Consider the following 27744-nt stretch of genomic DNA (forward strand, 5'->3'; position numbering starts at 1 on the left):
CAAAATAGATCTGAAAGGAAGAGCCTAAGTATAGCTTGCTGAACTGGGGATAAAGGCTAGAGCTGAAAAACAGGTTCCTTGCTGAATATCTTCCTTTTTTTATGCAGTATTTGTGGTGACAAATGACTGTACCACACCCTGCTATGTTCAGTGGGAGCATTTAATGAATTCTTCACTTGAGACAAGAATGAACTTGACTTGCTGTCTACGTTTTAAGTAAATCCTTCACAATGAAGTGATAGCAGTCTTTGACATGCAGAATGGATGAGCCAAATGCAGCACTGCATAACTAGCAGGTGAGGATAGGAGTCCAGAGGAGCCCATGTTACAGAAAACATTATGATTTTGGTCTTAAGGCCTTTGTGACTAGTGAAATGAGGGTTAGTAGCACTGACCTGGAGTGACAAATGCTGACGCTTCCTCAGTTTCTGTAGCTTAGTCTCTTTTGGAGTGTGTTGTTTCCCAAAATTTTTCTTCTAGTGGACTAGGTCTGTGGCATAGGCCCATTGTTCAGTCCTACTGTCTTTGTTCACCTGTGCAAAATGAAAGTACATAATCCATTCATTTTAGTAACCTACCCTAACATTCAACTACAGCAGCAAATAAACAAAACAAACAAACATTTAAAAAAGCTACACTGGGAGAGCTTTGCTTTTCCCTGGACTTTCTCTGGTCTTGGAAAGAACTGGGGTGCTTAAGAGCATGTGAAGTTCAGAGTCCTTCATGGTGGAGGGTTTTTAAGATAACGTTTGCAAGTACCTCTGCAAAAGAAAACTGAGGTCTGATGTCAGACAGTTTGCCTCTTCTGATGGCTGTTTAGTAAGCAAAATATGACAAGTTCCAGACTGTATGTACAGTTCTGTGTCAACTTTGAGTTGTGCTAATTGCAATCTCTCTCTTGCAGCAGAAACTGTGCTCGTTCATTATCCAGTAAGTTGTGCTAAAAGTACCCTAGCAAATGATCTCTGAGGCAGGGTTCCTGGCAGGACTTCAGCAGCCTTTCTTAAGTATTGTGGTGCTACATGATAGCTGTTGGTCTTCAGTCCTGTTGGCACCTGGACCCTTTTCTGGACCCCGATATTAACCTCTGCTTCTGCTTTGGATTTCAGTTGGTATTAAAAGTACAGGAGATCTTTGATTCTAAGCGTGGAAAGAAGAGGGTGAAGTTGCTCAGTCCTGCTGGGAGAGTGACTCCAACAAAAGGTATGGGAGGTCTCCAGCACCATTCTCTTTGCTACAAACCTGTTGAGTGGCACAGTTCCTGTAGGTCCTGGGGTACTCTTAGCTGGCCAGGCATCACCACCTCCTGCAGCTCGTGCTGGGCTGACTCAACAGTGCTGAACCCTGTGTCTTGCAACTGAAATTCGTGGACTTTCAGCACCATTAGGACTGGGAACACTTTACTAACGTAAGTTTAACACTTAAGAGTGGAAGATTTTCCTGTAGTCTGAGCCTGAAGAGGTGGAGTAGTGGTTAAAAGTACTACTTCAAAGAAACAGGAAAAAAAAAAAAAGTCCCTGCAAAACTGCTTGGCCCAAGAACTCTCTCTGATAGCTCCACTCTTCTCTTTTGTGCTTCTAAAATGGTATTGTTGTCTTCTGAATTACTAGCAGTGGTATGATTTTTATTTATCATATGTTCTGTTCAGCAACGCTGGTAACTTTTATAGCAGCATCAAATCACCACTTGGTTTCTGTTCTTTGCCTGTGTTTGGCTGATCTACGTACGGCTTACTGGAAACAGTGACTTCAATCAACTCCCTGAAATTTACTGTTTTAGCACATTTGCAAGTAGCGGTTGTTCTTTGCTGATGCCTTGAGCAGGATAGATGAGCAGACCTGAGTGATGTTGATCTGATGAGTCTAAAGTTTTCTTTCTTTCCCAGGTTAGGGTGTTGCCCATCTTCCTTCTCCATGGCTAATAAGCGAAAACTATTTGTGTTTCAGGTGAAACCAGTGGGAATGAAAGTGATACGGAAAATCAGCCAAAAAGTGAGTGAATCACAGGGACTGGTCCTGTCCCCATAGCTTTACACATTGGCTAAGCTTCTAATGGGATAGGCACACTGACTTATTGTGGTTTCTGCCAAGACAGAGAAAGGGCACATCTGAGAGGTAGCGTGGCCAAGGCTGGGAGCTGTTGCAGTGACAAATCAACTTCTATTTCTGCCACTTCTCCTGAGCCTTTCAGGTTTAATGCCATTAATCTGCTAATGGCTAGCAGTAGATTTATTTTTTGGGGGTTGGTAGAATCACACTTATTAAAATATCTCTTGCAGTAAATTGTCTACAGATCACCTTTATCGATAACACTTGAGTTTATTTTCCCACTATTTCCTTCCCTTGGCTCAATTTTATATTTAAAAGGTTGTGAAGTGCACTTTTCTGTGGGAAGAAATCACTTGGTTGTTTGTCTGGTTCCTTAGTCCCAAGTTTGATCATAGGCCTAAACTGCAGACTTGAAATAACTACTTGGTCTTAACTGGTGTGTGAAGGACCAAGGAGGTTTTAGTTTCTATTGCCTGTAAGGTTTGAATGTGAAATGGTAATGGTTTGCCAGCAGCCATGATAAGCGACTTTGTCACATCTAGTGAAAAGGGCCGGTTTAATTGTTTTGGGTGTTTCATTTACTTAGCAGAAAGCATTCAAAAGGCCTTAATGTGGAGCTGATAATGAAGTTCCACCTTTTTATATTAAGGAGAGTAATAGAGAGTGAAAACTGTCTGCAGAAATACAGTGACTGTCACTATCTGATATAAGAATTAAGTGTCCATAATGTGTCAGGGTGCCTGGGCCACAGGAATTTCTTATGTCAGAGTATTACCTGTGCATGTGAGTCTGTCAAGACATCTCAGCCTGGAAGTTTCCTGGCCTGGAAACTTGGTCTGTCTCTCTTAAATGACCGTGCCGCTTTATGGGCTAGCTGCCTGAAGCTTGGCAACTGCTGAATTGATGGTGCTGAGCTTTTCACAGCCCTTCCTTGTTGTTACTACAGTGTGATGTTCTGAGATGTGTAGACAAAAAAAAAAAAAGACAGGACAGCTGGAGAATGTCAGTTACCAGGCAAAAGAGATTTGCAGAGTTGCTGCAATGCCATTGCTCCTGTAGCTGGAACAGCTGTGCACTTGACAAGTTGACACAGGAGTCCAAGGCCCATAGCGTGTAGCAGTTCTGTGACATGAGGCAAATGCACCCATTTCTTTTCCTTTTTCTAAAGGTGATGGTGATTCCTATTCTGTGAAAAGTAGGTATGTGGCAGTAATGGTCACAGGTTTGTTTTGAATTTGTTTCCTTCTTCAGATCGACACAGGGGCCTGCTACTGGTGCAATCAGCCTCCAAGAGGAACCCACACTACCAGACACTGGAGAGAGATTTGATAGAGTTTCAGGAGCAGCAGCTGTTTGAGCTGTTTGTAGTGGTGTCACTGCACAAGAAGGCATCTGAGATAAAATACACACCACAAATCATACAGCAGTTTCCCAACAAGGTAAGAGCTGTGTGGAAACCTCCTCATGAAACACACTCGGCAGCTGTTTATTTCTTCTCCCAGTGTGTGTCCATTCCTAAACTCTATACCAGTGAAGCTGGCCCACTAGTTAGGGTACAGGTTTGGGATATGAAGCACCTTGCTTTGTTACAAATGTATTGTTTCTTGTTGGACAATCATTTGAGTATCTTTCTTGATTCTCTATCGATGGGGAATCAAGTGATATTTTGGAGCTCAGGAAGATCGTTCAGAGGGGATTTGGTGCTTACGGAAACACGTTGGTCTTTATTCTGGTATGGATACCAGTATTGTGGCAGATTGCTTTGTTTCCTTGTCTGTGGGACCTTGATGTGCCTTATATCTCTTTAACAAACTTTGACGACTAATACAGATGAAACTGTTTCTTGAATGTCTAAGTATGTAAAGATCAGATTTTAGGCACTATACTATGATTAGCTACAGTATAGTGGGTAGGACTGTCTGGAAGTTGGGGCATATGGCAAATCTATTTGAAGAGCTCAGAGTTGAGAGAATATAAAACCCAAGAGAGCTGGAAGACTGTTGAGAGGTCTTCCTAAACTGAAAATAATTGCCTCTGAGACAGTTAATGAAAATAAATCTGTTCTGGTTCGCCAGTGCGCTTTTACCTGCATGCTTAATTCCCATTGGGTGTTACAGGTTTGTCTTTTGTTGGAACTAGGAAGGTTCATATTGTTTTTGTCTGGAAATACCGTAAAGCCATACTATATTGTGCTACACTGCCAAGGCAGCCTGCAGGAAAGAAAAGGGAGTGCTGTGCTTTGTTCCCGAAGTTGGCATGACCTCGTCCAGGTAGTTTGTGATTTATAAACAACGAGTAAAGCAGTTTGACTGATGATGTGCAGGGCTGGAAGCCCAGGGTTTTTATGCTTGCTTACACTGTTCTGGAAAAACAAAACAAAACATTACAAAGCCATGTATAGTAACCTCCAAAACTGGAGGTGAATTATGGAAATTAAACTATTGTGAACTAGAACTTTTGAAACAAACTTTCCTTCTGTCTGCTCAGCCCAAATGGGAGACGAAATCAGCATGTGTGATTCTGAATTATGAATCAGTGTACACATTGGTGTGAAGCAAAGAGGATGATATGTTGATGTTTTCTTCTGTGGTTCCAGATGGAACTGAATGTTCAACTGTCAGAATCTAGGCTTGTATCTGCTGGCCTTCCACTGAAAACAGATCAGAACTAGTAATTCTAGCTGTGCTATCAGGAGTAATCCAGTGATTATTAAGAAATCTGAATGTTATCCAAACCTCGTTCATGTTATGTTGTCCAACAGCATAAGTGTTTTGTATGCAAATAACTTGAGTGTCAGATGTGAAAATGTTTTAAATTCACAAAATTAATAAGGGGCCATGGCCAGAAAGAGAGTGCACAGTCTTAATTGATGGGTAAAACTGAATGCCCATAAACATCTGCCAAAAGTGTGAACTTTAGGGTGTTAGAAGGAAGAAAGGAATGCAACCAGATTTGGCTTTTCCCTGGTGCAACCTCTCAGACTATTCAACACTTCTGGGAAGGGCAGTACATTGTTCTTTCCCCTTTGTCCTAGCAGATAATCAGACCCAACTGTACTATGTGGCTATTTAATGGCTTTTAAATATTCACTGAAAATAATAATAAAAATTAGGGTTTATGTATCTGCTGCTCAAATTTTGGTAGGTGACTTCACCGGGACAGTTTATTGTGTTGGGATTTTGCAGGACGTGTTGCCCCATAATTATGCAGCAGTGATTATGGAGGTATTTTGATTTACAGATACGTCTCTCTTCTAAAAATAGTATTACTTCCAAGTAACCTGCTTGTCACCCGCTTCTTTGGGCTGCATGCCCAAGGACAGCAAAGCATTTATAAAGCTATTACTCTGAAAATGCTGTACTGCTTTCCTAACCACTTGTTCACATTGTCTCAGCTTGGGACTCTGGAATAAGCTGGATGTGCTGACTGAAAGTAGTCTCCAAAATCAGCTTTATGCAATAAACTTTCCCATTCTCAAGGATGTTTCATGCTTAATTTTGGTCGCTTTTATTTAAAAACCTTCCTTTTGTCCCTTCTGGGCAGTTCTAAGCATGGGGAGTTGTCCTGTATTTTGGGAGGGATTTGACCTGAGCCCACACATGTTAACTTGAACATGAGATTCATGTACTCTGTTTTCCGAATTTAATTATGAATGCTCTGCATGTCAGAATCTGAACACATTTCTGCACCTGTTAGTGTCTTGTCTTCAGATCTAAGAACAGATCTCAGGCGAGCTGCCTAACAACACAATAGTCTTTTGGGGGTTCAGATCTAGCTTCATTCTTCTGTAACCTTGGTCGTGGCTCTAAATCTTACTCAGTTCTTACCAAATCCAGCTGGATAATTTTTAAAAAGTCCAATTAGCAGTTAAGTTGCAAGAGGGAACTAGGTATCTGTTATAGTCAGGATGTGTTCTCCTATACTTGTGGATACTATCTGATGGTTCGGCATTTGGAAGTGTCAGGAAGATACTGTCCCCCATTGTTTTAAATGCTGCAGCTCTGTACTGCACTTCAGTTACTTTAAATGTATGTTACCCCTCCAGGCTGAACATCCCTTCAGACAGTCAAAGGATACTGAAGAGAGGCTAAAGGTCATTCCCAAATTCTGCTTTCCAGATCCTAAAGACTGGTTTCCTGCATCACAACTTACAAGGTAAAGACTTGTTGCATACTGATGTCTGAAGTGGACAGTGCTGAAAGCTCAGATATTTGCAAGTTCCCAGGACAAGAGGAACTGCAGACAAAGCCAGCTAAAATGGGAAGGGCTGAATCCCTAAGCCCAGTGAAGGGGAGAAGTGAGATACAGAGGTGGACTCAGAAGTGCTGTGTCTGCCTGAGCATCATCTTGTTATTATAAGAAGGAAGTTTGTAATATCTGTTTAAGGCCCTGTCCTGGGGTTAGCAGGTGCTTCTGTTGCTCCTTGGCAGAATGGCGAAGAAGCTGGGAAGGGAGAGAGCTCTAGCTTGATGAGTCCACAGTCTGCAGGTGCCTTTACAGCTGAAGAGAGCCTGATGTAGCTTGGTTTACCCACAGCAGGGGGGTCTTTGGCATGACTAGAAGGAGGGATGGCACATAGTTTGTGTGGTGCACATATGACTTTGTTTGTCAGTCTTTTGGCTGAACTGCGTAGTCAATTTAACCCTGACTGTTCTTTGGTTCCACAGTGAAACGTTTTCTTTTGTGTTGACGGGTGAGGATGGCAGCCGCTGGTTCGGGTACTGCAAGAAGCTCCTGGTAAGCAAGAAGCTCCTGGTAAGCATTTGTGTATTGGATGTAGTGTAAAGAATGCGCTGATAAATGCACAGTCAAGTGCAGAATGTGAATTGGCAGTAATTTCCCATGTGGGTTATGTGGCTTCTGTGCTGCTGAGGTTACTAGTCATTTAATTGCATAAGGGATGGAGCATGACGATGCCCAGTAATACAGTGAAGTGGGTTCTGGGTGTGAAAGCCCCTGGAACTGGTAATTGCTCAGGAATCCCGAGTCAGAATTGTAGAGGGAATTATAGCGGAAAGAATACTGTGAATCAAATAGATTGTAGGTGTTAGGTTCTTTATTGTATCCATGTTCTCAGCATAACCATTCCTATTGTCTTTCAGCCGGAAGGGAAGGGGAAGCGCCTTCCTGAGGTATACTGCATTGTCAGCCGCCTAGGCTGCTTCAACCTCTTCTCCAAGGTGAGATGGGGAGGTCCTGTTACTTCATGTCAGACATGAGTCTCTGACAACCTGCAAGCACCAAGAAGTAACTGGATGCTTCTGTCCAGTCTAGAATTGTTTAGCAATTGTAGTAAATCCCAGCAGTGTGGTGCTTGCTTGCCATTTTTGTACTTGGACAGGGCAAATAAAATCATACTGGGGCTGGGACTTGTCAGCTGATACACTGACAACTATTCCTTCAGCAAATTATTGTCATGAAGTGGTATCTAATACCTGATATTACTGATGGTGCCCCCTTCATCCTCTTCTTCCATGACTTGGAAATGGAAAATCAGTTTGGGGGTGGGGGGGAAAGCTCAGCTTGTTTTTCATAGCACAAAAAGGAGAGTAGATAAAGGAGGTGTAAACACTAGAGAAAGCTCTTGCAAGTAAAGAGCGGCTATTGCAGAAGAGTACAGGGGCAAGTTGATGATGAAAACTGATTTCTAATAATTGGAGCACTTGAGATTGAGATTGGAGGTATCTATTACTATTTGATTGTTCAGACATTTGAGAGGAGCTTACACGAGAATCATACGCAAGGGGGAAAGAGGGCTGTTAGTGTGTTGGACCCTTCAGGTTTAGCTATGGAGTGGCATACTCTAACGTAGGCCTGTATCTCCTCTGGTTCACCAGCAGGCATTGAAACAGTCTGATTTATTTTCTTGCAGATTTTAGATGAAGTGGAGAAGAGGCGGGAGATGTCCCCAGCTCTAGTACACCCATTTATGCGTAGTGTAATGGAGGCACCTTTCCCTGCTCCCGGGCGCACTATTACTGTGAAGAGCTTCCTGCCAGGAGCAGGAAATGAGGTAACTGAATTCAGGACTGGCTTTCCAATGTTGTCTGGTGTCTTGGGGCCATAGTGGCATTTTGCAAATTGCACTGTAGAGTGACGCTGTCTGTAAATCTTCAGTCTGATGATAATTTTCTAAAGTCTGACTGGAGCTTGTCAGAGAAACTAGCTTCCTGTTGAACCACACTGCAATAGAAGTGATTCACTGCTTTTTTTAAAGAAAGAACTGGTTGAGAGTCCTTTGTAATACTCTGACCTGGCTGTTGAGGTGACATGGGCTCAACCTGTGAGAATCCATCACTTCTACTTTCTGGTCAGATCCCCCCTCATGCATTCTAACTCTGTGCTGTGGCTGTCACATCCAGCACTCTGCAACTCTGCTGTTCTCCCAGGTTATGGAACTCTGCCGTCCATCAGATTCTCGACTTGAACATGTTGATTTCGAATGCCTGTTTAAATGCCTAAGTGTCTCTCACATGATACGGGTCTTTGCCTCTCTCCTGCTGGAAAGGAGGGTGATCTTTGTTGCTGACAATTTAAGGTAAAATAATGAGTCTGAGTAACTAGTTCTTCCTGAGGGATACTGCTTTTTCTTCTGTTTGGGTCTGTTTCATGTGCAAGCTTGTCTAACTTACTGTAAATAATTTCATTTTAAAGCTTTTTTTGTACACTCTCCACAAAATGTTTGCTTAAAATTTGGAGAAAGGAAATAAGGGAACGTGTCCTTTACCTCTTTAGTCTGGGTTGATGCTATTCCTAGCTCCCCATGACTGATTTCAAAAGTGGATGCATGGGGTTCTGCTGATGCATAAACAATATATCTAAATTACATTTTTTCTGAGCATTTCTAACCTATGTCTTTAGCTGAGCACTGAAAGACACATTGACAATCCACTCTGTGCTTCTCTTACTTTTTTTTTCAGCACCCTGTCTAAATGTGGCCATGCTGCAGTTGCAATACTTTATCCCTTCACTTGGCAACACACATACATACCAGTCCTACCAACGTCTATGATTGATATTGTGTGCTCTCCGACACCATTCTTAATTGGCATTCTCTCCTGCTCGTTACCACAGCTCCAGGACCTGCCTGTAGAAGAGGTGAGAACTGGTTGAAACGCAGTGGAGGGACAATTCGGTGGTATTAAGCTGACCTCTCTGGAGGAATCTCTGTGGATTCTGTCTTTATATATAAAGTCTTAAACCTTTCTGAGACAGTTTGTGACTCGTAAGATACATGTCAGGGTGTTCCATTGCTATTGAAGATAAAAATTATTGACTGTTTTTATAGACAGGCTGAAGTTATGCAAAACTCGTGGTTTGTATGTGACATCCCCTACCACTGGGGACAAAAAAAAAAATCTGGCAGTATATGTAGTTAAAAGAGTTAATGTGTTTTGTACATCTTTTCCCAGGTTCTGATTGTTGATCTTTGCGCTGACAGGTTTTTGCAAGAGGTGAGTGAAATAACAGCACTAATCACTAATGGTTATAAGCCAAGAAAAGGCACCAACGAAAGGAGATGTTAGCAAGAAATCAACAAAAGCTGGTTTTCATATGTAGACTCCAGTGGTTGAAGAAATATCTTGCATTCCTTTCTGATCACTAGAGAAGGAAAACTTACAACATCTTTCATGTAAGATTGAGGTTGCATGAGATACAGAGAGAGCACTGAAGCCAAAGGTGCTGCTTACCTGAGCTGGATTTAGAAACAGATGCTTAGTTGGTTCATTAAGTGAAGAGGACCACCAGGATTCTTTTCTGCTTTCTGTCTGTCTTTCTGTGGACTTGTTCTCTACAGGGCTTTCTCCTCTCTCGTCTAGTTGGGGTATTTGTTTTCTTTGTTTTCCAGGAGTGATAGTCTGAGCCAAATTATTACAGTTCACTTGCGATTCTCTGCTGGCCCCAGACTTTACCTAATGTGCTGGAGGTGCCTTCTACATCACCAGACAAGTCACTATAAACTTACTGGAGTATTACTAGTTCAGGAGGCATCTCCTTTCCCTTGCCTTACTGTTCTGTTTTGCGTTGCAGCCTACAAATGGAGAAAGGTATTAAAGGATCGTTTTCTCACTAGAATGTTGAGACTTGTCATATTTTTCAACAGACTTTTGTTGTTCTATCACTGTTTGTTTTATCGCTGGTCTAATAAGCCTGACTCTGTGTAGAGGATATGGTATACATTGTTCTGTGTTGGTCATTTATGTATTGATTCTAATAGTACATAGTCAGAAGGCACCGAGCAAATGTTTTTCATGTCTCTGACAAGAAGACAAATGTATTGTCTCCACTGAGATATATCATATCATAGGGTAACTTCCCTCTAATTGTTTTAGGCACGTTATGAGTATTTCTTATCAGTTCATGAAGAGAGGTTTCTGCTGAATAGATATAACAGAAAAGCTTTCATGGCCACTTTTCTGTTTAGGTATCAGATGAAGATGAGATCCTGCCTCATAAACTGCAGGCTGCACTTGTACAAATCTTGGAGGAACGAAATGAAATCTTGTCACATGAGCAGAGCTGCATACAAGGTAGGTTTATGGAAAAATGTTTCCACCTCCTCAATTCTCTTCAGCTTCCACGTTGTTGCCATAAAAGTGTGCAAATGGAAATAAGCATTAGGAATCCCATTTTATAAAGCTATTTTCCTGTGACCTTTCTGAGAACATCTTTATTTTGTATGTGTTAGAAAGAAGTCTGCTGTCCTAATTGTTCCTCTTTTTACGATCAGTATGTGTAGAGCTCTGGTTTTGCTTAGGCCAAGTGCATCAGTTCCTGTGCAAAGTTTTCTGTAATTTTCCTGAAGTGGCAGAGAGCAAGTTTTTCTTAAACTTGGAGCAGGTTTCTGTACTTTAGAGGATAATGCGACATTATTTTCAAAGTCGATCTTCCTTACACATAATGCTTCAAATAAATTAATGTGAAAATTTAAAAAAGCATTTCATTGCTTTGGAGAATGGCACTGGCAAATTGTGATTCCATGATCTTCAGGAGAAACTGAGTTTTCCAATGGATTTGTGTTTTGTGATTTGTTTCAGTCTGTAAAATAATTAGACTGTTATGGGTTTACTGCTTATTAGATACTAGATACTTAACAGGGGAAAAGAAACTATGAATGCTTTCACTCTACTGATAAAGCTTCAAAATGGAACCTGTGCTAGCAGACAGTTGACATGGGAGAGAAATCTTAATATTTGAGCTAAGGGCCGCTTTGATATTGAACACTCATATGAAATTTCATAGTCTGAAACAGCCAGCCTAAAAAGCACCTGGTGCCCTTCTTTTAAAGAAGAATGTCCGAACTGGTGAATGCAGCGTGAAATTTCTCCTCTGTCCTCCTCACAGGTGACATGCCTCTTAACTCCTTGGTCTCTGAAGCTTTTGTGCAGTTCTTTGTGGAGATTGTTGGTCACTACTCCCTACACATGAACGTCACAGAAAAAGGGGAGCGGGTGTTTCAGCGGGAACTGTTCCGTAAATCCCATATGTCACGCAATGTGCGTCATTTCCTGCACTTCTTCATGGAAACACAGATGTTTGCAGGGTTCATACAGGATCGAGAACTAAGTAAGAATGTGGTCAAAGGTGAGGTTTGATTTTAATTTCTTGTTTTACAAACTCACTTTCAAAGTGTAATGTCACGTAACAGGACGAGGCCCTGGGCAACCTGATCTGTTGGGTGGCATTCACCCCTGCCTGTGGCAGGGGGGTTGGAATGCGATGATCTTTAAGGTCCCTTCCAACCCAAGCCGTTCTGTGATTCTGTAACTTCTACTCTTAAAAAAGCCTTTTGTCCTGGCAGGTTATCCTATTGGCATATGTAATAAAAGCCAATTTAATGGCTAATATTGGTGGTAGAGGGACAGTTGGACCAGATAATCTTGGAGGTCTTTTCCAACCTTAATGATTATGGTTCTAATAGCTCCATGCCTTTCTAATTACTCAGAGTTCATCTTATTAAGCAAAGAATTTTTGCCTGTCTCTCTTTCGTGGTCTTGATCCTGTAACTTACATTACATGCATGATTTCCTTTTTGTAATGTTGTCATTGATGATAGGAGATGCCACATGCTGAGAGATGGAACACCTTGTCTAGCTACATGCTATTTTTCCTCTTCAGGCCTTTTTGAGGTCCGTGCCTTAGAGTTTTTGGAGAGTGTTACGGAGACCGAACCAACTGGAATGAACAAAATCCTTCGCAGCCTTGGTAAAGACATAGCTTTGTTGTTGTTGTTATTTTAAATAAACGTAGCTATTGAAGAAATCACAGAATGTTAGGGATTGGAAAGGACCTTGGAAGATCATCTAGTCCAGTCCCCCTGCCGGAGCAGGAACACCTAGATCAGGTCACACAGGAACGCGTCCAGGTGGGTTTTGAAAGTCTCTAGAAAGGGAGGCTCCACAGCCCCGTGGGCAGCCTGTTCCATGTTCTATCACCCTCAATAACTCTACACCAGAAAGCTGGACACATTGTTTACCTTCTGTACTTGTGTTCCTCCTGTTTTTATTTGTCCCTGAAGGGGCCGCAAAACACTGTTGTAAGATTTTTATTTTTAAGCTTTGGCAGCTCTAGATAAGGTTTGTGGACATCCTCCGACCACTGGGATGTCTGAACGTGCTTCCTGGCTTTGGTCTTCGCTCAGAGTATACTGAGGGGGCAGGCATGTTCCTGCCAGCAAAAGTGGCCAAGCGTGAATTTCTGCCTTAAGAAGCTCCTTAGCCGGATGACCCCTGAAGTGCCTCCAAATCCTAATGTTGGGGGTTTTGTTTTTTTCTCTTTTTCCCCTCTGCAGGAAGTAAAATGAAGTTTCTTCAGAAGAAATGAACTCGAGCTGCTGCGGGACAGCAGAGCGGTGGCAGCAGCCCCGCTGCCGCGGGGCCCGGGAGGGGGCGGCGGACGTCCCCCGCCCCGCGACGCGGAGCCGGACTCCCTCGGCTTCGCCTCCGGAGGGGCCGAGGCTGCCGGGGCCGGCGGCCCCGCGCTAATACCAGCCCGTGCCGCAACCTCCCGTGTCCGTTCCTCTGTGGGGCGTCGTGCGGGGGCGGGGCGGGCCTGGCGCGCAGGCGCTGCGGGGCGGAGGCGCGGGGTCGGCGCAGGCGCGGGACGGGGCCGGGCCGGGCCGGGCGGGCGATGGCGGGGCCGGGGCTGGTGGCGGGCGACGTGGTGGTGGACGCGCTGCCCTACTTCGACCAGGGCTACGAAGCGCCGGGCGTCCGCGAGGCGGTGAGTGCGGGCCGGGGCCGGGGCGGCGGGTGGCGTTCCTGCCTGACGCCCCGCGTGCGCTAGGCTGCGGCGCTGGTGGAGGAGGAGACGCGGCGGTACCGGCCGACCAAGAACTACCTCAGCTACCTGCCGGCGCAGGACTACAGCGCCTTCGAGGTGAGCGGCCCCGGCCCCGGCCCGCTGCGCCGCCGCCCCGCGCCCCCCCTCGCCCTCACCGCCGCTCTCCCCGCAGACCGAGATCATGAGGAACGAGTTCGAGCGCCTGGCGGCCCGGCAGCCCCTGGAGCTGCTCAGCATGAAGAGGTGAGGGGCGGGGAGGGGAGGGAGGCGGGCCGGGTGGCCGGGCCTGAGTGGGGCGGGCGCTGTGTTCCAGGTACGAGCTGCCGGCCCCGTCCTCCGGCCAGAAGAACGACATCACGGCGTGGCAGGAGTGCGTTAACAACTCCATGGCGCAGCTGGAGCACCAGGCCGTCCGCATCGAGAACCTGGAGTTAATGTCTCAGCACGGCTGCAACGCTTGGAAGGTGTACAACGAGTAAGGCGCCCGTCCGTCCTGCTGAGCCTGGCCGAAGCCCTGGCTTTCGTTTGTCGTGTTTTTCTTGCAAGTCCAGTGGGAATCTTTAGGACGCATCCAGGAATAACCGAGTGCCTTTGAGAGAGCTGTATGCGGAAGAGAAGAATGCTGATCTGAAAGAAAAGGAGCTTTCTCTGTGGCCGAGAAGTACCCTGTGCCTCCATAAATCTCAATCCTGAATTTTTCTGAGTTACAGTTTTCGTGGCAGATAGTTGATAATGGGCTTTAACTATGGATAACTAATGGGAATAATGAGTCCCTATGAAATGGTAATTCAGTAGCTGAAAATAAAAATGACGTGCTACTGATCTTCCTCACCCTGGAGCCATTTATTAATAAAGTTGTCGTAAGAGCCATGAAGAGTTCTAGAAAGTGTGGTTGCAGGAATCACCAGAGCTATTTCAGGCAGAGAATGTGAATGTCCGCTTTTAAGAAGGGTTAGCTTAACTTTCAAGTAATGGTGTAGACAAAAGGAATGTGAAGCTTTCCTTTTTTGAGAAGGCAAAGGGTTGTTTACCTTAGGAGAAGGGAGTTAGGTAGAGGATCTTTTAAGTTATGTATCAGGAAGAGAAAGGAACTGTTTCTATACTGTTTGTATTCTGACAGTTTTATGGGGGGGAAGCTCGTTACCGGTAAGTTAACAATGAGAATTAAAAGATAGGCAATAAGTTAACGAGATATTTCAATACAATTCTGCTGAGAATAGTGCAAACTAACAGTGAAAAACATGAAAATAAAAAGTGACTAATGGATGTAGTTTTATGATATTGTCTGATGGCAAGGGTTGAAAGTAGTGATTATTGAAGCATTACATCTTAAAACTGCACGTGTTATGATCTGAATGCTTTCGTATCGTCATTCTCTTCAGGAGTGAAGAGCACAGACTATGGTGAGACCAAGTCTTATACTTGCCTTTAGTGACATGTTGCCTGTTTAAAGAGTTAAATGGCAGGTTGGGTAAACAGGGCTGATCTAGCAATTACTTGTTTTGCTAATGCTTTGCTTGCATTCTGCTATTAGGCATCTGGTTCATATGATAGAACAAGCCCAGAAAGAGCTTCAGAAGTTGAGGTGAGTCATTGGTTTTCATAGTTTCATACTGAGGTTGGAAGGAATGTGGAACAATATTCCCCCCCCATCCTCCTTGTGTACTTGTGTATCAGCTGGTCAAGGGAAAAAAGATCCACCCCTTTCCCCAAACTATTACATTTATAATACCTGTTGCACTCAGGTTTGGTTTGATTTGTTTCTGTCTGAACATGTGCTTTGAAGAAATTGAATTTTGGTAGGATCCTCTTTGAAATGCAGTCATGTTTTCTTTTCACTGCTGATATGCTTTTATTTAATGTGCTGTTGTCTCAGTCAGGGCTTGCTGGCTGATGTTGGTTAGTCCTATCGTTTTTAACATGAATGCTTTAACAAGTTTACAGAGGTGAAATAGGCAAAGATGGTGGATGTATATTGAAGTGGTGTACCTTCATAACTTTGTCTAGACAGGATGCTATGGACTTAGTAAGTAAAGCTTTTCAGCTTTACGTAAATTACCATCATTTTTGACCTGAAGATAGGGCTGTATACCGGGACACGGGTAGAAGGTGAGGTTGCGTAGCCAAGTCTTATTTTTTATTGGTGTTTGGGTTATCTGTGATTAGTGTCTTAGAATCAGCATGGGAGAGCATGGAAGAGGAGCTCAAGTTGGGAAAGTTAAAGGAGCACCGTGGTGTTGTATAAGGAGGCTAACAGTAAAAGTAACTTGGTCTCTAAGTAGTTCCAAGTATTCTGTACTTCTCAGTCGATTCACTGAACAACTGAGTTTTGTTACTGGTTAGCAGATCTGCTTTTCTGACTTCTTTCAGAACAAAACTGATTTCCTGTTTTCTGCGCTGTGCCAGTAGTGGTAGACTTGAACGTTTGAAGTTTTCGTTGTAGTGGGATGGATTTTTTTTGTGTATTTTTTTTTGTTGTTTTTTTAACTTATATCAGGGTTCTGGATGCTGGTACTGTATGGTGGTTAGGATGTTGGCTACGCAAGTGCTTTCTAGTAGTAGCTCTAGAGCGGTGTATTTCAAGCAGCAGATATTACAAATTTTAAAGAAATGAAAAAAACCCAACCAAACCAAAACAACAAAAAATGTATTTTTTCTTCCAGGAAAAACATTCAAGATCTGAACTGGCAACGAAAGAATATGCAGCTAACAGCTGGGGCTAAGCTACGAGAAATGGAATCTACGTGAGTATCTAGATTTTTTTCTGTTAAATCTTCCATGGATTATATCTTCTGTGTGAAATTCCTTCATGCAGAATATCAGTAATCTTTCAGTACTATCATAGGAAGCTATCGTGTGAATACTGTTGCTTTGCACAGTGTTTTAAAAGGTGCCTAATTCAGTTACTAATTACAGTTACAGTGGTTGGGTGAAACTGTGTGTGACAGATGCAAGGAGGGCATATTGGCTGCTTGAAATTGTGTAAAACGTTTTTTGTAAACTTTTCCCTATCTAAATATGGAAAATCTGCTTTTGAGCCTTTTTTTTCTTACAATCTAGTAAATGAAATATTTTGTGCTAAGGCTTATTAGAGTTAAAATCCCCCATTTGTCACTGTGTTTGTTCAAACGGCCATTGATGTCAGCTGAGGCTTCTCACGTGCTGAGAAAAATGCTGCTTTATTTGGTGTCCTAGTGGTGTCCTTTTTTTCAGAGCACTTACTGTCCTGTTCCTTTGATTTTCAAACGGGACTGTTAAACTCCAAATAACGCCTAAAGCCTTTTTTTTTCTCCTTTCTTTTCCCCTTCAGGTGGGTGTCTCTTGTCAGTAAAAACTATGAGATTGAACGAACGATTGTGCAGCTGGAAAATGAAATTTCACAAATCAAACAGCAGCAGGGGGAAGCAAACAAGGAGAACATCCAGCAGCAGGACTTCTGACAGCTCGCTCCGCTCCAGGAGCCGCTTCCTCTTTCTGTATTTCCCCTTCGGCCTCCAATAAACGTTGTTCTCCCTCTGCTCTGCGGCGGGTTCTGAAACCGGTCCCCGGGGGGGGGCGTCGAGGAGCAGCCTCTGCCCCGCGGAGCCGCGCGGCTGATGGGGGCCGGGGGCCCCGCTGGCCTCCGGGCGGCCCCGCCCCGCCGGCGATTGGCTGGGCTCCGGCCGCCGCGGGCCAATGGCGGCTCGCTCCGCAGCGCGATGACAGGTGCGCGCGCCGCCCGGGCCGGCCGCGCGTCACGGCTCGTTTCGCGCCCCGCCCCCTCACCCCCCGCGGAGCCGTCTGGGCCGCGCGTGCGCGAGCCTCGGCCCCGCCTCCCCGCTGGGGAGCGCGCACGGCGCGTGGTGACGCTGCGCGTGCGCGGAGCGGGGAGCTGGGTTCAAAGGAGGAAACATGGCGGAAAACAAAGGAGGCGGCGGCGGCGGCGATGGGGCTGCCGAGGCCGGGCCGGGTGGCGGCTGCGGCCCGGAGCCCGTGGCCGCGTCCCCCTCCGGCGCCGCCCCGCCCGCGCCCGCCGCCGCGCCCCCCGAGGAGCGGGAGAGCCCGGGCGCGGCGGCGGCGGCAGAGCGCGCTCTCGGGGAGGCCGAGGCCGAGGCGGCGGCGGGGCCCGGCGCGGTTCCGGGCCCGGGCCCCAGCCCCGTGCCCCCGCTGACGCCGGCGGCGCCCGGGCCCTTCTCGCTGCTGGACACCTGCGCCGTGTGCGCGCAGAGCCTGCAGAGCCGGCGCGAGGCCGAGCCCAAGCTGCTGCCCTGCCTGCACTCCTTCTGCCGCCGCTGCCTGCCCGAGCCCGAGCGGCAGCTCAGCGTGCCCGTGCCCGGCGGCGCCAACGGCGACATACAGCAAGGTGAGCGCGGGGCCGCCGCCCGCCGCGGCCTCTCCCCCGGGGGGGGGGCCGGCTTCTCGCTGCCCCTGCGGCTCCGTCCCCGCGCGGAGCGGAGGGTGCCCCCGCCGCGGCTGCGGCTCCGGGGGCTGGAACCCTGGGCCTGCCCTGGTGGCCGTGCCGGGAGGCGGCGTGGCTCGGGCCGCGATCCGCGGGCTCTGTCCCGCGGCGCTCGTCGCGGACTGCTCCGTGCGCCCGGGTGGCGGCTGAAACTTGGGAGTCCGCTCTGGAAGCGTAACGTAAATCGCGGTGTGTATTTGGTTTGGGCTTTCAGGGCTGCTGCCGCAGAGGCATGTCTTTGAGGGGGTGTTCAAACGTTCGGGTCTGCAGCGCTAGAAAAAAAAACCGTCGAAGTGAGATCCAGCTCGCTGTTGTTACGGTGTTACGTGCGCTGTTGGAGATAGCACGTGTGGTACGCCTGCCTTTCTGCGTGCGGGCCCAGTTTCCTGTCCCTGGTGTGGGAACGCTGCAGTGCTGTGTGTCGGTGGGCTCGCTGTGCGGGCGTAGTCTGGCCGGGAGTAACTTTTGTGCTGTGCAAGAAGTGTGGACTGCACCTTCCAGGTGCTTTTGTTGAAATCGTAGCTTGAATTTTGTATCGTTCTATTTCACGTGTTCAGGAATGCAATGGAAAAGCTTCTGGAGCTTTTAGTGGAGTGACTTCTGTGCTGTGGCCTGCAGACCAAGCTAGAGCTCTGGCGAATGGCTTTCCAGGTCTTAAGTGGGCCCTGTGGTCACTAGGACCTTGTTTGGTGACATCTTCCTGGTTTTAGCAAGGACTCAAGTCTTTCCTGTGTCGCGCAGTGATTTGTTGAGAGGAGGTTCTCAAGTAATAAACCTGACTTTCTAGTGAATCTTTCATCCAAACTGTTCAGAAGCAGTTCATCTAGGATATGGGTCTAAGAAGGTCCTGTGCTTTCTCTTTCATAAGGCTTTAAGTGTAGTTTATAAATATGCTAACTGAAGCACTCAGTTGGTCTTGTGATCCTTCTCGTTAAATTCCAGATTTTATGTTCTGTGTGATATGTATTAGTGAGAGATATAGAACTTGTCAATTTAGGTTCATTATACTCATAATTAGGAGGATGATCTGAGTACAGCTGTTAGGATACAAGTGCAGGGAAAAGATGACGTACATACAACATGGGATGTCAGTTCTCATCACACGTATTTTAAGAATGCTTGATTGCGATGCTTTGGTGAAATAAGGATTAATGTCTTGGTCAAAAACTTAGAGATGACGCGAGTGAGGTGTGCGTAGGATCCATGCTAGTAGAGGTGTGTATGTTCCGTCTGTTGTGGTATAAGTCTGCGCAAACATATGTGTTAGTGCAGCAGGTCACTAAAGAATGAAACGTTGATTAACCAGAACTGCTAAGGTGCAGTTCTGTCAACAGCTCTCTCCACATATCGTAAATGGATCAACTGAACAGCGCATGAAATGTTCATCAGTAAATCAGGTTTAAAAAAAAAAAAAAGACATTCTCAGCATACAGAGAAGTACCGTGTCGCTTAGCCATGCAGGTTCGTTCCCTGTTGGCATAGGTTGTATTAGCCATGAATCCTGGTGTTACTTCCACTTCTGTAGTCTCCTTAACTGTGAGCAGATGTTTTTTCATGGAGGAAGAATTAATGGAAAGTAGTACCCGTAGCTGTACCTGGAGTAGGCTGTGTGTAACTGAAGGCTGTCTCTGCTGGATTATATGCTGTACGTGCATCTAAATTTGCCTGCTCTTTTTTTTCAGTGTATCTACGCCTAGTTAAGAGAACTATAAATGCTATGGAAAAGCACTGCATTTTTCTTTTGATATTTTTTCTGGTTGTTTTCTTAATTCGTTTCAGATTTTGCTCCCTAAGAATTGTCAAGCACTTCAGATAGTAAATGTGTGTATTTATTGGCTAATAACTGTGGAAGCTGCTTACCAGGAGTTGAGTGCAAGTTGGGTACCCACAGAGTAGTTCTCTGACAACAGCATGCCGCTGCTCTCATAGAGAAAATCGTAAGAATGCTTGGAGGCAGTAGTTGCTGGCGGTCTGTATCGGCATCTCTTCCGCCCTGTTGTCACTCCTTTGAGAGATGCTATTTGCTAGTGAATACAGAAGAACGGTCTTAGTTCCTCAAAGTTTAGAAACGCTGACCAAACATAAAAACAATTATCCAAAGTTGTGCCTTGCTGTGTTAATAAAGAAGTGACTGGTAGGTTCACACCTCTTGCACTGGTGAAGGAAAATCTTTGCTGTTTACATTTATGTTGAAAAAAATCAGATGGCTTTGTATTTATGTATTTTCATGTTACGTATTTAACACACAAATTTGCATCTTGTAGTCAGTTACTTTATAAGTTGTTGGCGTGTGCATTTTATTTGGTGAACAGATGATTTCTCAATGCCTGGTGTTTCAGCTGTCCAACTATACTCTTCTTTCAGGTTGAAAGAAGCCTACAATAAGATGCCTTCTTGTCTTTGTATCACAGTATTCTGAAATATGTTTATTTTTAAGTTAAAGATTTCAGAGGGTTAAAGATACTGCAAAACAATTTTATGCACCCACAGCTGCTGCTTTTCCTGGGAATATAGATTGTTTTGAGTTTTTACTGAGGTATTTACAATCTCTCTTAAGAAGATTATCTCAGTACAGAGAATGTGTGGTTCTCCCAGTTTCTTGTGAATATCGCAATCTGGCAAGCCTTTGTTAGGCTGAAAACCTAAAATGGAGTTACAAGATGCTTTCAGAGAGCCTAAGAAAACATAGAAAATGGGTAATGTGACCGTACGTATAATTTGAGGAACAATACATTTAATTGTGCTATGTAATACATAGCATGAATTATTCTGAGATGCTGAATTCAACTCCCGTACCCAGGGTTTGTGTATTTAGAAACAGGGTATTAAATGACACCTTAAATTATGAAATAACAATTTTTAATTGCCTTTGGAAGGAGAAGATAAAATGATGCTACACCCACAAGAATATGATTTATCACTTAAGTTTGGTAGTAACCTTGTTTTCAGTAAGGAAAGTTGAAAATCAGTACCTCAAATAGACTGCTTAATTATGTAAACGTGGACCATCTTAGTTTCAGTGAATGTCAGTACTCATCACTTGAACTCCCATGGCTCTTCAGCTTTCTCCTGCGTTCATGAGAGAGCGCCATCAATGGGTTCTGGAGCCCAGCGAAGGCTGAATCCTGAAAGAATTTCAATTCATATCCTGAAAATCTTGGTATGACTTAAATTTCAGTCTCAATTAGTAAAGTATTTTAAAATAATGCTGTTGTTTGAGGACATTCTAGGGTTGTGGGTTTTTTTTTATAATATTAGAGTTGTTGTCAGCAACTCTTATAAATTTATTTTCCTTATTAAATATTATGTGTTGTTAGTTCCATGCATGTGTAGCAGTGATATAAGCAAGCATTGTTTGCATTAAAAAATAAAAGTGAGTTAGAAGTGGAACTTGAAAGCAGTTAAAATTTTTTATATTCAGATAAATTGCAGTCTGATTGTGTCATTTGCTTTACCTGTGCGGTTATTTTCTATGTCTAATCCGTGAAACTAGAACAGGGGCTTTGATGTGTGGCTATTCAGGAACATGTATTTGAACACTTAAATTCCTGGCAGAAGTGAGTATTTTGCATGTGCAGTAACTACTGTTGATGTTGTCAGCCAATAAATGAAACCTGGCAGAAATTCATTCCTCAGAGGACTGCGTACATGCCAAGTTTGAGCTTAAAACGGAAGTTTGAGTTGTTAGATTGCACAAGTGCTTGCAAATATTTCCTGAACTGTGAAGCTTTATCATCATTATAACAATGTAAATATCTGAAAGGATTTTGGAGTTACTTATAGCTACTTAATGCTTTTGTGTTGGGAACCAGCCTGGCACATTTCAACCTAAAATAAAAAATGTGTTTAAAAGCAGGTGTCTAAAATGATGCTGTTCTCTCAAATAATAATAAGGGTTGTGGAAGATTGACGACTTGGTTGTCTGTGGATGTTTTGATAAAGTCTTAGGTTAGTTCTAACTGATGTGGTAACTGTCAACAGAAAATCTAACCCATTTCTTTAAAATTAACGTTCTTGAAGGAACATGGAATCACAACAGGTGGTCAGGGACCTGCAGGTGTGTCTTGCTCAGCCTCTTGCCAAACCCAGGTGCAGTTAGAGGAGGGTTATTTAGGGCCTTGTCCACGTGAACTGTGACCATCTATGAGGACGGTGGTTTTATGGGTTCTCTGATGCATTTTGGCCATCCTCATTGTAAATACGTAAAACATTAAGTTGACGCACATTCTCCCTTTTCCTCGCTTGCACCTGTTACTCCTTCCACTGCACGCCTCTGGGAGGAGCTTGGCTCTGCCTCTGTGACCCCTGCTCCCCAAAGTCAGGTAGCTGCAGGCAGCGGCGAGGTCCCCTGGCACAGTGTGAGCAAAGCTATTTGCTCCAGCTGTAACCTGTACGTGGTGTGTTCCAGTCTTGATCATCTTGGCTGCCGCTGCTGGGCTTGACCCTGGTATGTGAGCGTGTGCTGTACTGGGGAGTCCCAAACCGGACCCAGTACCAGTTGTGGTCTCCCAAAGCGCTCGGTGGGGGAAAGGATCACTGCCTGGACCTGTTGGCTGTATGGCTAACGCAGCCCACGATGCTCTTGGCCTTTTTTCTTGCAAGGATATGCTGTTCACTCCAGTCAACTTGTTGTCCACAGGTACTTAAAACATTATATTTTAGGGTATTAGAGTAAGATCAAACTTAATTTTTATATTTAGGCTATAGGTTTGCTTGAATATTGTGAAAGTACTAAAGAATTCAAACAGATTTTCATCTTACAGACCAGAGCTTATGCGGAAGGAGCTGGATGTTAATTAAAGATACAAATTTTATAAGTAGGGATGTTTAGGAATGCAAGTGTTTAGGCTCAATTTCTGGATAATCAGGAAGAGAGATACTTTGAATTTAATTTTGAACTACTGGAAAGACTCTGCAGGTTAGCACACTGATGGAAGGGATCCAGCAATGAACGGTGCAATTGAAGTGCAAAGTACTTTTTGTAGCACCTTATCCTTTGATCATGTATATTTTCACTTGGGAGTTACATTATGTATGGTTGCATTTGTTCTGTGTGTATCTTCACAAATGTTTACTCATTAAAAACAAAGATAGGAGGCATTTTACGTGAATATGCCATTTGTGTTTCTTCAGCATCAGTGTTATTCCTAAATGAATAGACTTTATTGGATGTGCCGTGGGGTCGCTGTGGTCATCACGTGTGAATGCTGTTTTTTGTAATAAAAACCTACAGTCTCACCCATAACATTGACCTGAGGGGAAGCAATTGCATCATGTGCTGTTGCTGTAGTGCATCTCAGACTCTTATGTTCTAATATTTGTCTCTTGCTCATCAGCTGCTCCCTTGGTCAAAGTTCTTGGCTTCTGAAACCGTCCCCCTTCTTGTTTCGGACTGTGTCTTAAACCTTCAGCGAGACTTCCTGCATCCTAGTACTCTGTGTTCAGAAGTGTGTGTTGGTGCTGGTGACACAGATACAAGTGTATGGGGTTATCATACCTTTGTCGATGGGTAAAAACTGCTACAATTTACTCATCTTTCAAAAAATGATAATTAAGTACCCTTTATCAATGAAGAAAAAGAGACCTGTAAATGTCTACCTAAGCAGGTGTCTGTGATGGCTTGGTGTTGGATTACTCTTACATGATTTACTTGGTATTGCATGCGTTCTTCCAGTTTTACCTGTTGTGGTTTGCTGTTGTTTGGTTTCACGTGTTCATGTACAAAGTGACTAAACTGCATCCTCTTCTGTTTGGAGGAGAAAAGGTAGGAAATTTCCTCAGGAACATGCTTAAAATAATTACATTCTATTGAAAATAAACTAGTCTTTGAAGTTTATGTTTTGTGGGGGGATACTATGATCCTGTTTTGAACTGGATTATATCTCATATCTCAGTTGAAATTGTTTTGAAATAGTGAAGAACGGGTACTCTTACTACTCTGCTTAGATGGCAAATGTGTTGGGCCGAGCAATTTAGCAGATCTAAATAAATTTAAATACACAGAATGAGGACTTCCTCCTGCCGAAAGCAGATCGGTTGGAGTCTCTGTCAGGCAAGGTGCTTTTGAAAGGAGAGCTCCATCCGTGCAAGCAGCCTGACAAGGCGGTGGCGGCGGGGGGGTCTGGGCAGCCCTCAGCTCGGTGCGGGCCGGAGGAGGCCCTGGGGAGGCCCTGTGGCGGCCGTGGCCCTGCACTCCCCGGTGCGAGCAGTGATCTCCTTGCCGCCAGCAGCGCCATTTGTTCTGTTGCTGGAAGGCTGTCGCGGAATTACAACTCGAGGGGTTTTGTTTTCCGTTGTTGCTTTTTGGTTTCTGTCAGGTTTAGAAAGCGTTTGGTTAAGCTGTTGTGCGTTCGCTTTAAGTTGGTCAAAGCAGCTATGGATCCTTGGGTTTGGAAGCCTCTGGTAACGGTTAGCTCTGTTGCTTCAGCTGGGGTAAGGTTTTCAGTGAGCAGACAAGTGGTCGTGGCTAGCTGTGGCTGCGTCCCCACTCCCTGCTTTCCCTTTGCTGTCTGCCAGCCCTGTGGTGCTGGAGGCTTCCAGCTGGCTTCCCTCTGGCCTTTGTAAAGAGACCTGGGGAACGGACGAGGGGAGCGCGGGGCGTAGGTCTGGCTAGGAATCGCGAGCTGATTCTGCCAGCTCAGAGAACGTTGCTTGTCTGCATATGGTCTCCAAAGCACCTAATGAACATCCAGAAGGGAATTTCTAGAGGTGTGGGTTAGGAGCAAACATGATTTAGAAAATTCCATCTTTTATTCCTTCTTGTGCAAAAGTAGTAGAGCATGTACTGCTACTGGGCAGAATGGGTCTGGCAAACCTGTGCTGGGGGCGGATCAGCCGATTTCAACTTGTTAAAAGTGCTCAGAGTAAGAATTCCATAACGTCGAGCTGGAGTGGTTATAGCGTCCAAAGACTTGACGTAAAGTTTCTCTGGAAAAAGTTTTTTCTAGTTTGATCCTACGAGGTTGGAAGCGTAGGGAATCAAGCCTTCTCACCTCCATCTCTGTAGCTCTTAAGTGTTTTTTAAATTTGGTGATTTAATGTTGGAGGATTAAGATGTCAGACTGGAGAAATGAATTATAACTGGGATTTGAGTAAATTTCCTGTTGAAAATAGTTAAAGGGTTTTATAAGTAATATAAGTAATTATATGAACCTGCTGGTAAAAAAAAATTCTTCCATTTTGAGGTGCATGCAAATAGCTGTTGGAGAAATGTCATTATCCTGGGGAAATTTTGAATGTAAATATATACAAGATGTTGTCACAGTTCAGGGTTACAAATAAGAAAAATTCTTCCTTTGCAGTTTTAGATGTTAGTTGACAATAGGAAATTAAAAGCATTTTCTATTTGAGGGCTTAAGTTCTTTGAAATGTTCCATTATGATTTGCTGCAGGATTACATTGCAGACTCTTAGCAATCTTTCTGTTTTATGAAAACAAAAAGTTACTTTTACTCCTCAGTTTACCTCAGTTTTTTGTCCTTTCTGATTTCCTTTGATATCTGTGGGTTAGCTTAGTGTGCTTTGTTACCTAAATCATAAGCAGTTAGAAGGATTAAATAGATGTCATTCTCATATTGGTGTTCTTTATAAAGTCTTTGACTAACAGGTAGGAGTATGTAATGTGCAAGTTAAGGATAGTGTGACTTCCAGCAGTTGTATAACAGGTCGATGTGTGTTGTATAGTACAACTTCTGCCAGCTACCTCTCATTGCTCTGACAAAACTCTTCATCCAACGTACTTATTCTGTTTCGATTAGCAGTACAGATGGCAACTTAGCAGAAGTGGTGAGGAGGGCTATGCTGCCGTATTCTTGTTGCACAGACGGCCTGGTTTTTGGCCTCGGGGTGGTGACCCACAGCCTGGCCTGCAGAGACATGGGCCCTGCTGGCAGGGGTGACTCTTCCCGGCATGGTGACCATGCTTGGGACGTGGCGGGTGTTCCTGGCACTGTTCTCTGCGGTCTCTGCCTCAGGTCCCTCTGGCGTGCTGCGGGAGAGCCCTGGAGCTGGCTGCTGCTGCTCTTCCCAGTCCCTCCTGGACCATGTCCTTGCAGGGACATCAGCTGAAGAAAACCATGAAGGAGAACTGAGACTAGTGTCCCCAGTGAATTTCTCTTTCTGATGACATCAGGAGACTCCCTAGGAGCCCATCACAAGGAATCTGGGAGTTTCTTTTCTCCCTCTGTTGCAGGCTTTGGGAACTCCCTCTCTGTCCTGGTGGCATGGTAGGGGGAATGGCTCATGATGTTTGAAGATGGCAAGTGAAGCCTATCCCCCCTTTTGAGTGTGGTTGACAATGCAAGGCAGGCTTTTCCTACCTGCTGGATTGGTGACACTCAAACCAAATTTCCAGGTAAGAAATGATTCCTGCTTCTTACTTATATCAGCCTTAGGTAGTACAAAGGGAGAGAAATGAAACTCGGTTTTAGTGTTATATGTAGGAGTGGATGTAAATGGAGTGGGCAGTAAATGTATATGGTTGAAAATAATTTTGCTAGTTTGGATGATGTTTGGAGAAGTGTGAGACAAAAAGTAGAATTTGATCTTAACTGTACATTTTCATTTGGAACAAGATGTAATTTGTTTCACGGCAGTAGGAACTGGTACAAATAGCTGTGTATGTCAAAAACTGTGGAAGAGAGCAGATAACTGTTCATGCTGATAGTTGTTACTGGTCTCGAACACTGTTATGAGGTTTCTGATATAAAAACAAATAGAAAACAGTGATGTCAGCCCTCTGAAATGCAACACGAAAAGCAGCTTGAAAGCCTACCGCTGTTGTCTCTTGTAAGATAGTTCATCCTTTTCCATGGTACTTTAGGTCCGAAGGCTGATTGCTCTCAGCTGTATTTATGAAAGCACTGATACTCACTAAAGCATCAGTGTGGATGGTGAAGTATGTGGTGTGTGGATTTTTTTTCATTTTATTTTTTTGCTTGTGCACCTGGAGTATAACAGTGTTCCTGGAGTGCCGATGATAGTGTTTTGATGACAGTGTTGTGTAAGTCAGAAAGGTACTGCAGTTCAAAACATCTGGACTATCAGCACAGTGTTCCATGTGGTAAAGTCAATGCTTATTATTTCTTCCAACATTTCTGAGGGAAGTCTTTATGGTAATAATTATGAATGGGGAGAGATGATAGACCGGTCTGACCTTCGTAATTTCTATGAATGTTGTCTAATTCATATTGAATGGTGATTTAGAAGAATATTGATCTTATGACAGTAGTTCTTGCTGTGTGCCATTTGATGTATTCCTTGGAAGTAGTTACCTTTTTTTTTTTTCAAAGCTGTATTTCAGTGAGAATGTGTGTATTAGGACTAAAAATGTTTTTCAGTATTAAATTTCTAACTTAAATTGGCACAGAAAAATCAAGTAGTAAGTTCTCCTGTAGTATAACTAGGAAGATATTTTTATTGTTATTTCATTTTAATTTTGTTACATAAGAATTTTGTTGGGTTGAAACCAGCAGTGAAGCCTGGACTTTCTACTTGTTTACATAAATATTTGAGCCTTAGCTTGTCCTAAAATACATTCTCATTACATTTTTATCATTAACTTTGTTAGCTCGCAAATTATGTTTTGACAGAGATAAGGATTTCTTCCCATTTCTCTTTTCTGTAAATGCTGTTTCAGTGTGGTTTTTCCCTGTTTTTCCTTCTTCCCTCAAAATCAGAGTTGTCTGTATTTTTTCAGCAGTGCAGTTTGGTTTCTAGTACTAATGATGTTGCATTAATTTGGTTTATATTAGATTAAAAGATTGGGATACATCAAGTGAGTATGACTTGTACAAAAGCTTGTGTAATATTAGAAAGCTATCAATATAATAATTTATATAATAATATAATAGCAATCGAGATGTGAAAATGAAGTCTTATATGCTGAATGAGAATGGCGAGGCCTTTTCGGAGGATTGTGATCCTTTGAGAGATGGTTGATGCTGAATAAGGAACATAATCACCAAATGAACGATGT

At 44.0% G+C, this 27744-nt stretch overlaps 3 protein-coding genes across 11 annotated transcripts in view; all 3 read left to right on the forward strand.

Annotated features, from left to right (window-relative positions):
* DENND2C (DENN domain containing 2C) overlaps positions 1 to 13052 on the forward strand; it is a 23650-nt gene extending 10598 nt beyond the window's left edge. For 3 of the 9 annotated variants that reach the window (XM_035561374.2, XM_035561376.2, XM_035561375.2), the window contains exons 6-19: positions 1110 to 1203; positions 1947 to 1991; positions 3300 to 3487; positions 6094 to 6203; positions 6716 to 6803; positions 7151 to 7228; positions 7921 to 8061; positions 8438 to 8586; positions 8969 to 9146; positions 9461 to 9502; positions 10474 to 10579; positions 11394 to 11633; positions 12168 to 12254; positions 12841 to 13027. In XM_035561374.2, the coding sequence (XP_035417267.1) occupies positions 1110 to 1203; positions 1947 to 1991; positions 3300 to 3487; positions 6094 to 6203; positions 6716 to 6803; positions 7151 to 7228; positions 7921 to 8061; positions 8438 to 8586; positions 8969 to 9146; positions 9461 to 9502; positions 10474 to 10579; positions 11394 to 11633; positions 12168 to 12254; positions 12841 to 12872 (1578 nt within the window). In that variant the 3' untranslated portion in view covers positions 12873 to 13027. Of the gene's footprint in view, positions 1 to 1109; positions 1204 to 1946; positions 1992 to 3299; positions 3488 to 6093; positions 6204 to 6715; positions 6804 to 7150; positions 7229 to 7920; positions 8062 to 8437; positions 8587 to 8968; positions 9147 to 9460; positions 9503 to 10473; positions 10580 to 11393; positions 11634 to 12167; positions 12255 to 12840 lie in introns of all 9 variants that reach the window. The other 6 variants (XM_050715311.1, XM_035561370.2, XM_035561369.2 and 3 more) reach the window with 5 other exon arrangements.
* A 72-nt stretch (positions 13053 to 13124) lies between these two features.
* On the forward strand, positions 13125 to 16850 carry BCAS2 (BCAS2 pre-mRNA processing factor). Its single transcript, XM_035561382.2, has 7 exons — positions 13125 to 13271; positions 13335 to 13427; positions 13504 to 13574; positions 13645 to 13806; positions 14866 to 14916; positions 15995 to 16075; positions 16642 to 16850. The coding sequence occupies exons 1-7, from the start codon at positions 13179 to 13181 to the stop codon at positions 16769 to 16771; spliced, it is 681 nt and encodes a 226-aa protein (XP_035417275.1). The 5' UTR covers positions 13125 to 13178; the 3' UTR covers positions 16772 to 16850.
* A 372-nt stretch (positions 16851 to 17222) lies between these two features.
* TRIM33 (tripartite motif containing 33) overlaps positions 17223 to 27744 on the forward strand; it is a 41026-nt gene continuing 30504 nt past the window's right edge. The window contains exon 1 of the mRNA XM_035561569.2: positions 17223 to 17673. Within this exon, the coding sequence (XP_035417462.1) occupies positions 17223 to 17673 (451 nt within the window). The remainder of the gene's footprint in view (positions 17674 to 27744) is intronic.

Source organism: Cygnus atratus, chromosome 24 (assembly GCF_013377495.2).
Source record: "Cygnus atratus isolate AKBS03 ecotype Queensland, Australia chromosome 24, CAtr_DNAZoo_HiC_assembly, whole genome shotgun sequence".
Classification (NCBI taxonomy): domain Eukaryota; kingdom Metazoa; phylum Chordata; class Aves; order Anseriformes; family Anatidae; genus Cygnus; species Cygnus atratus.

Bases quoted from the DNA above. Each gene is read 5' to 3' on its own strand.
- BCAS2 (XM_035561382.2), top strand. From the start codon at position 13,179: ATGGCGGGGCCGGGGCTGGTGGCGGGCGACGTGGTGGTGGACGCGCTG. The intron at 13,428-13,503 runs GTGAGCGGCCCC...CTCTCCCCGCAG, and splicing joins AGGACTACAGCGCCTTCGAG to ACCGAGATCATGAGGAACGA. The intron at 13,575-13,644 runs GTGAGGGGCGGG...GCTGTGTTCCAG, and splicing joins GAGCTGCTCAGCATGAAGAG to GTACGAGCTGCCGGCCCCGT.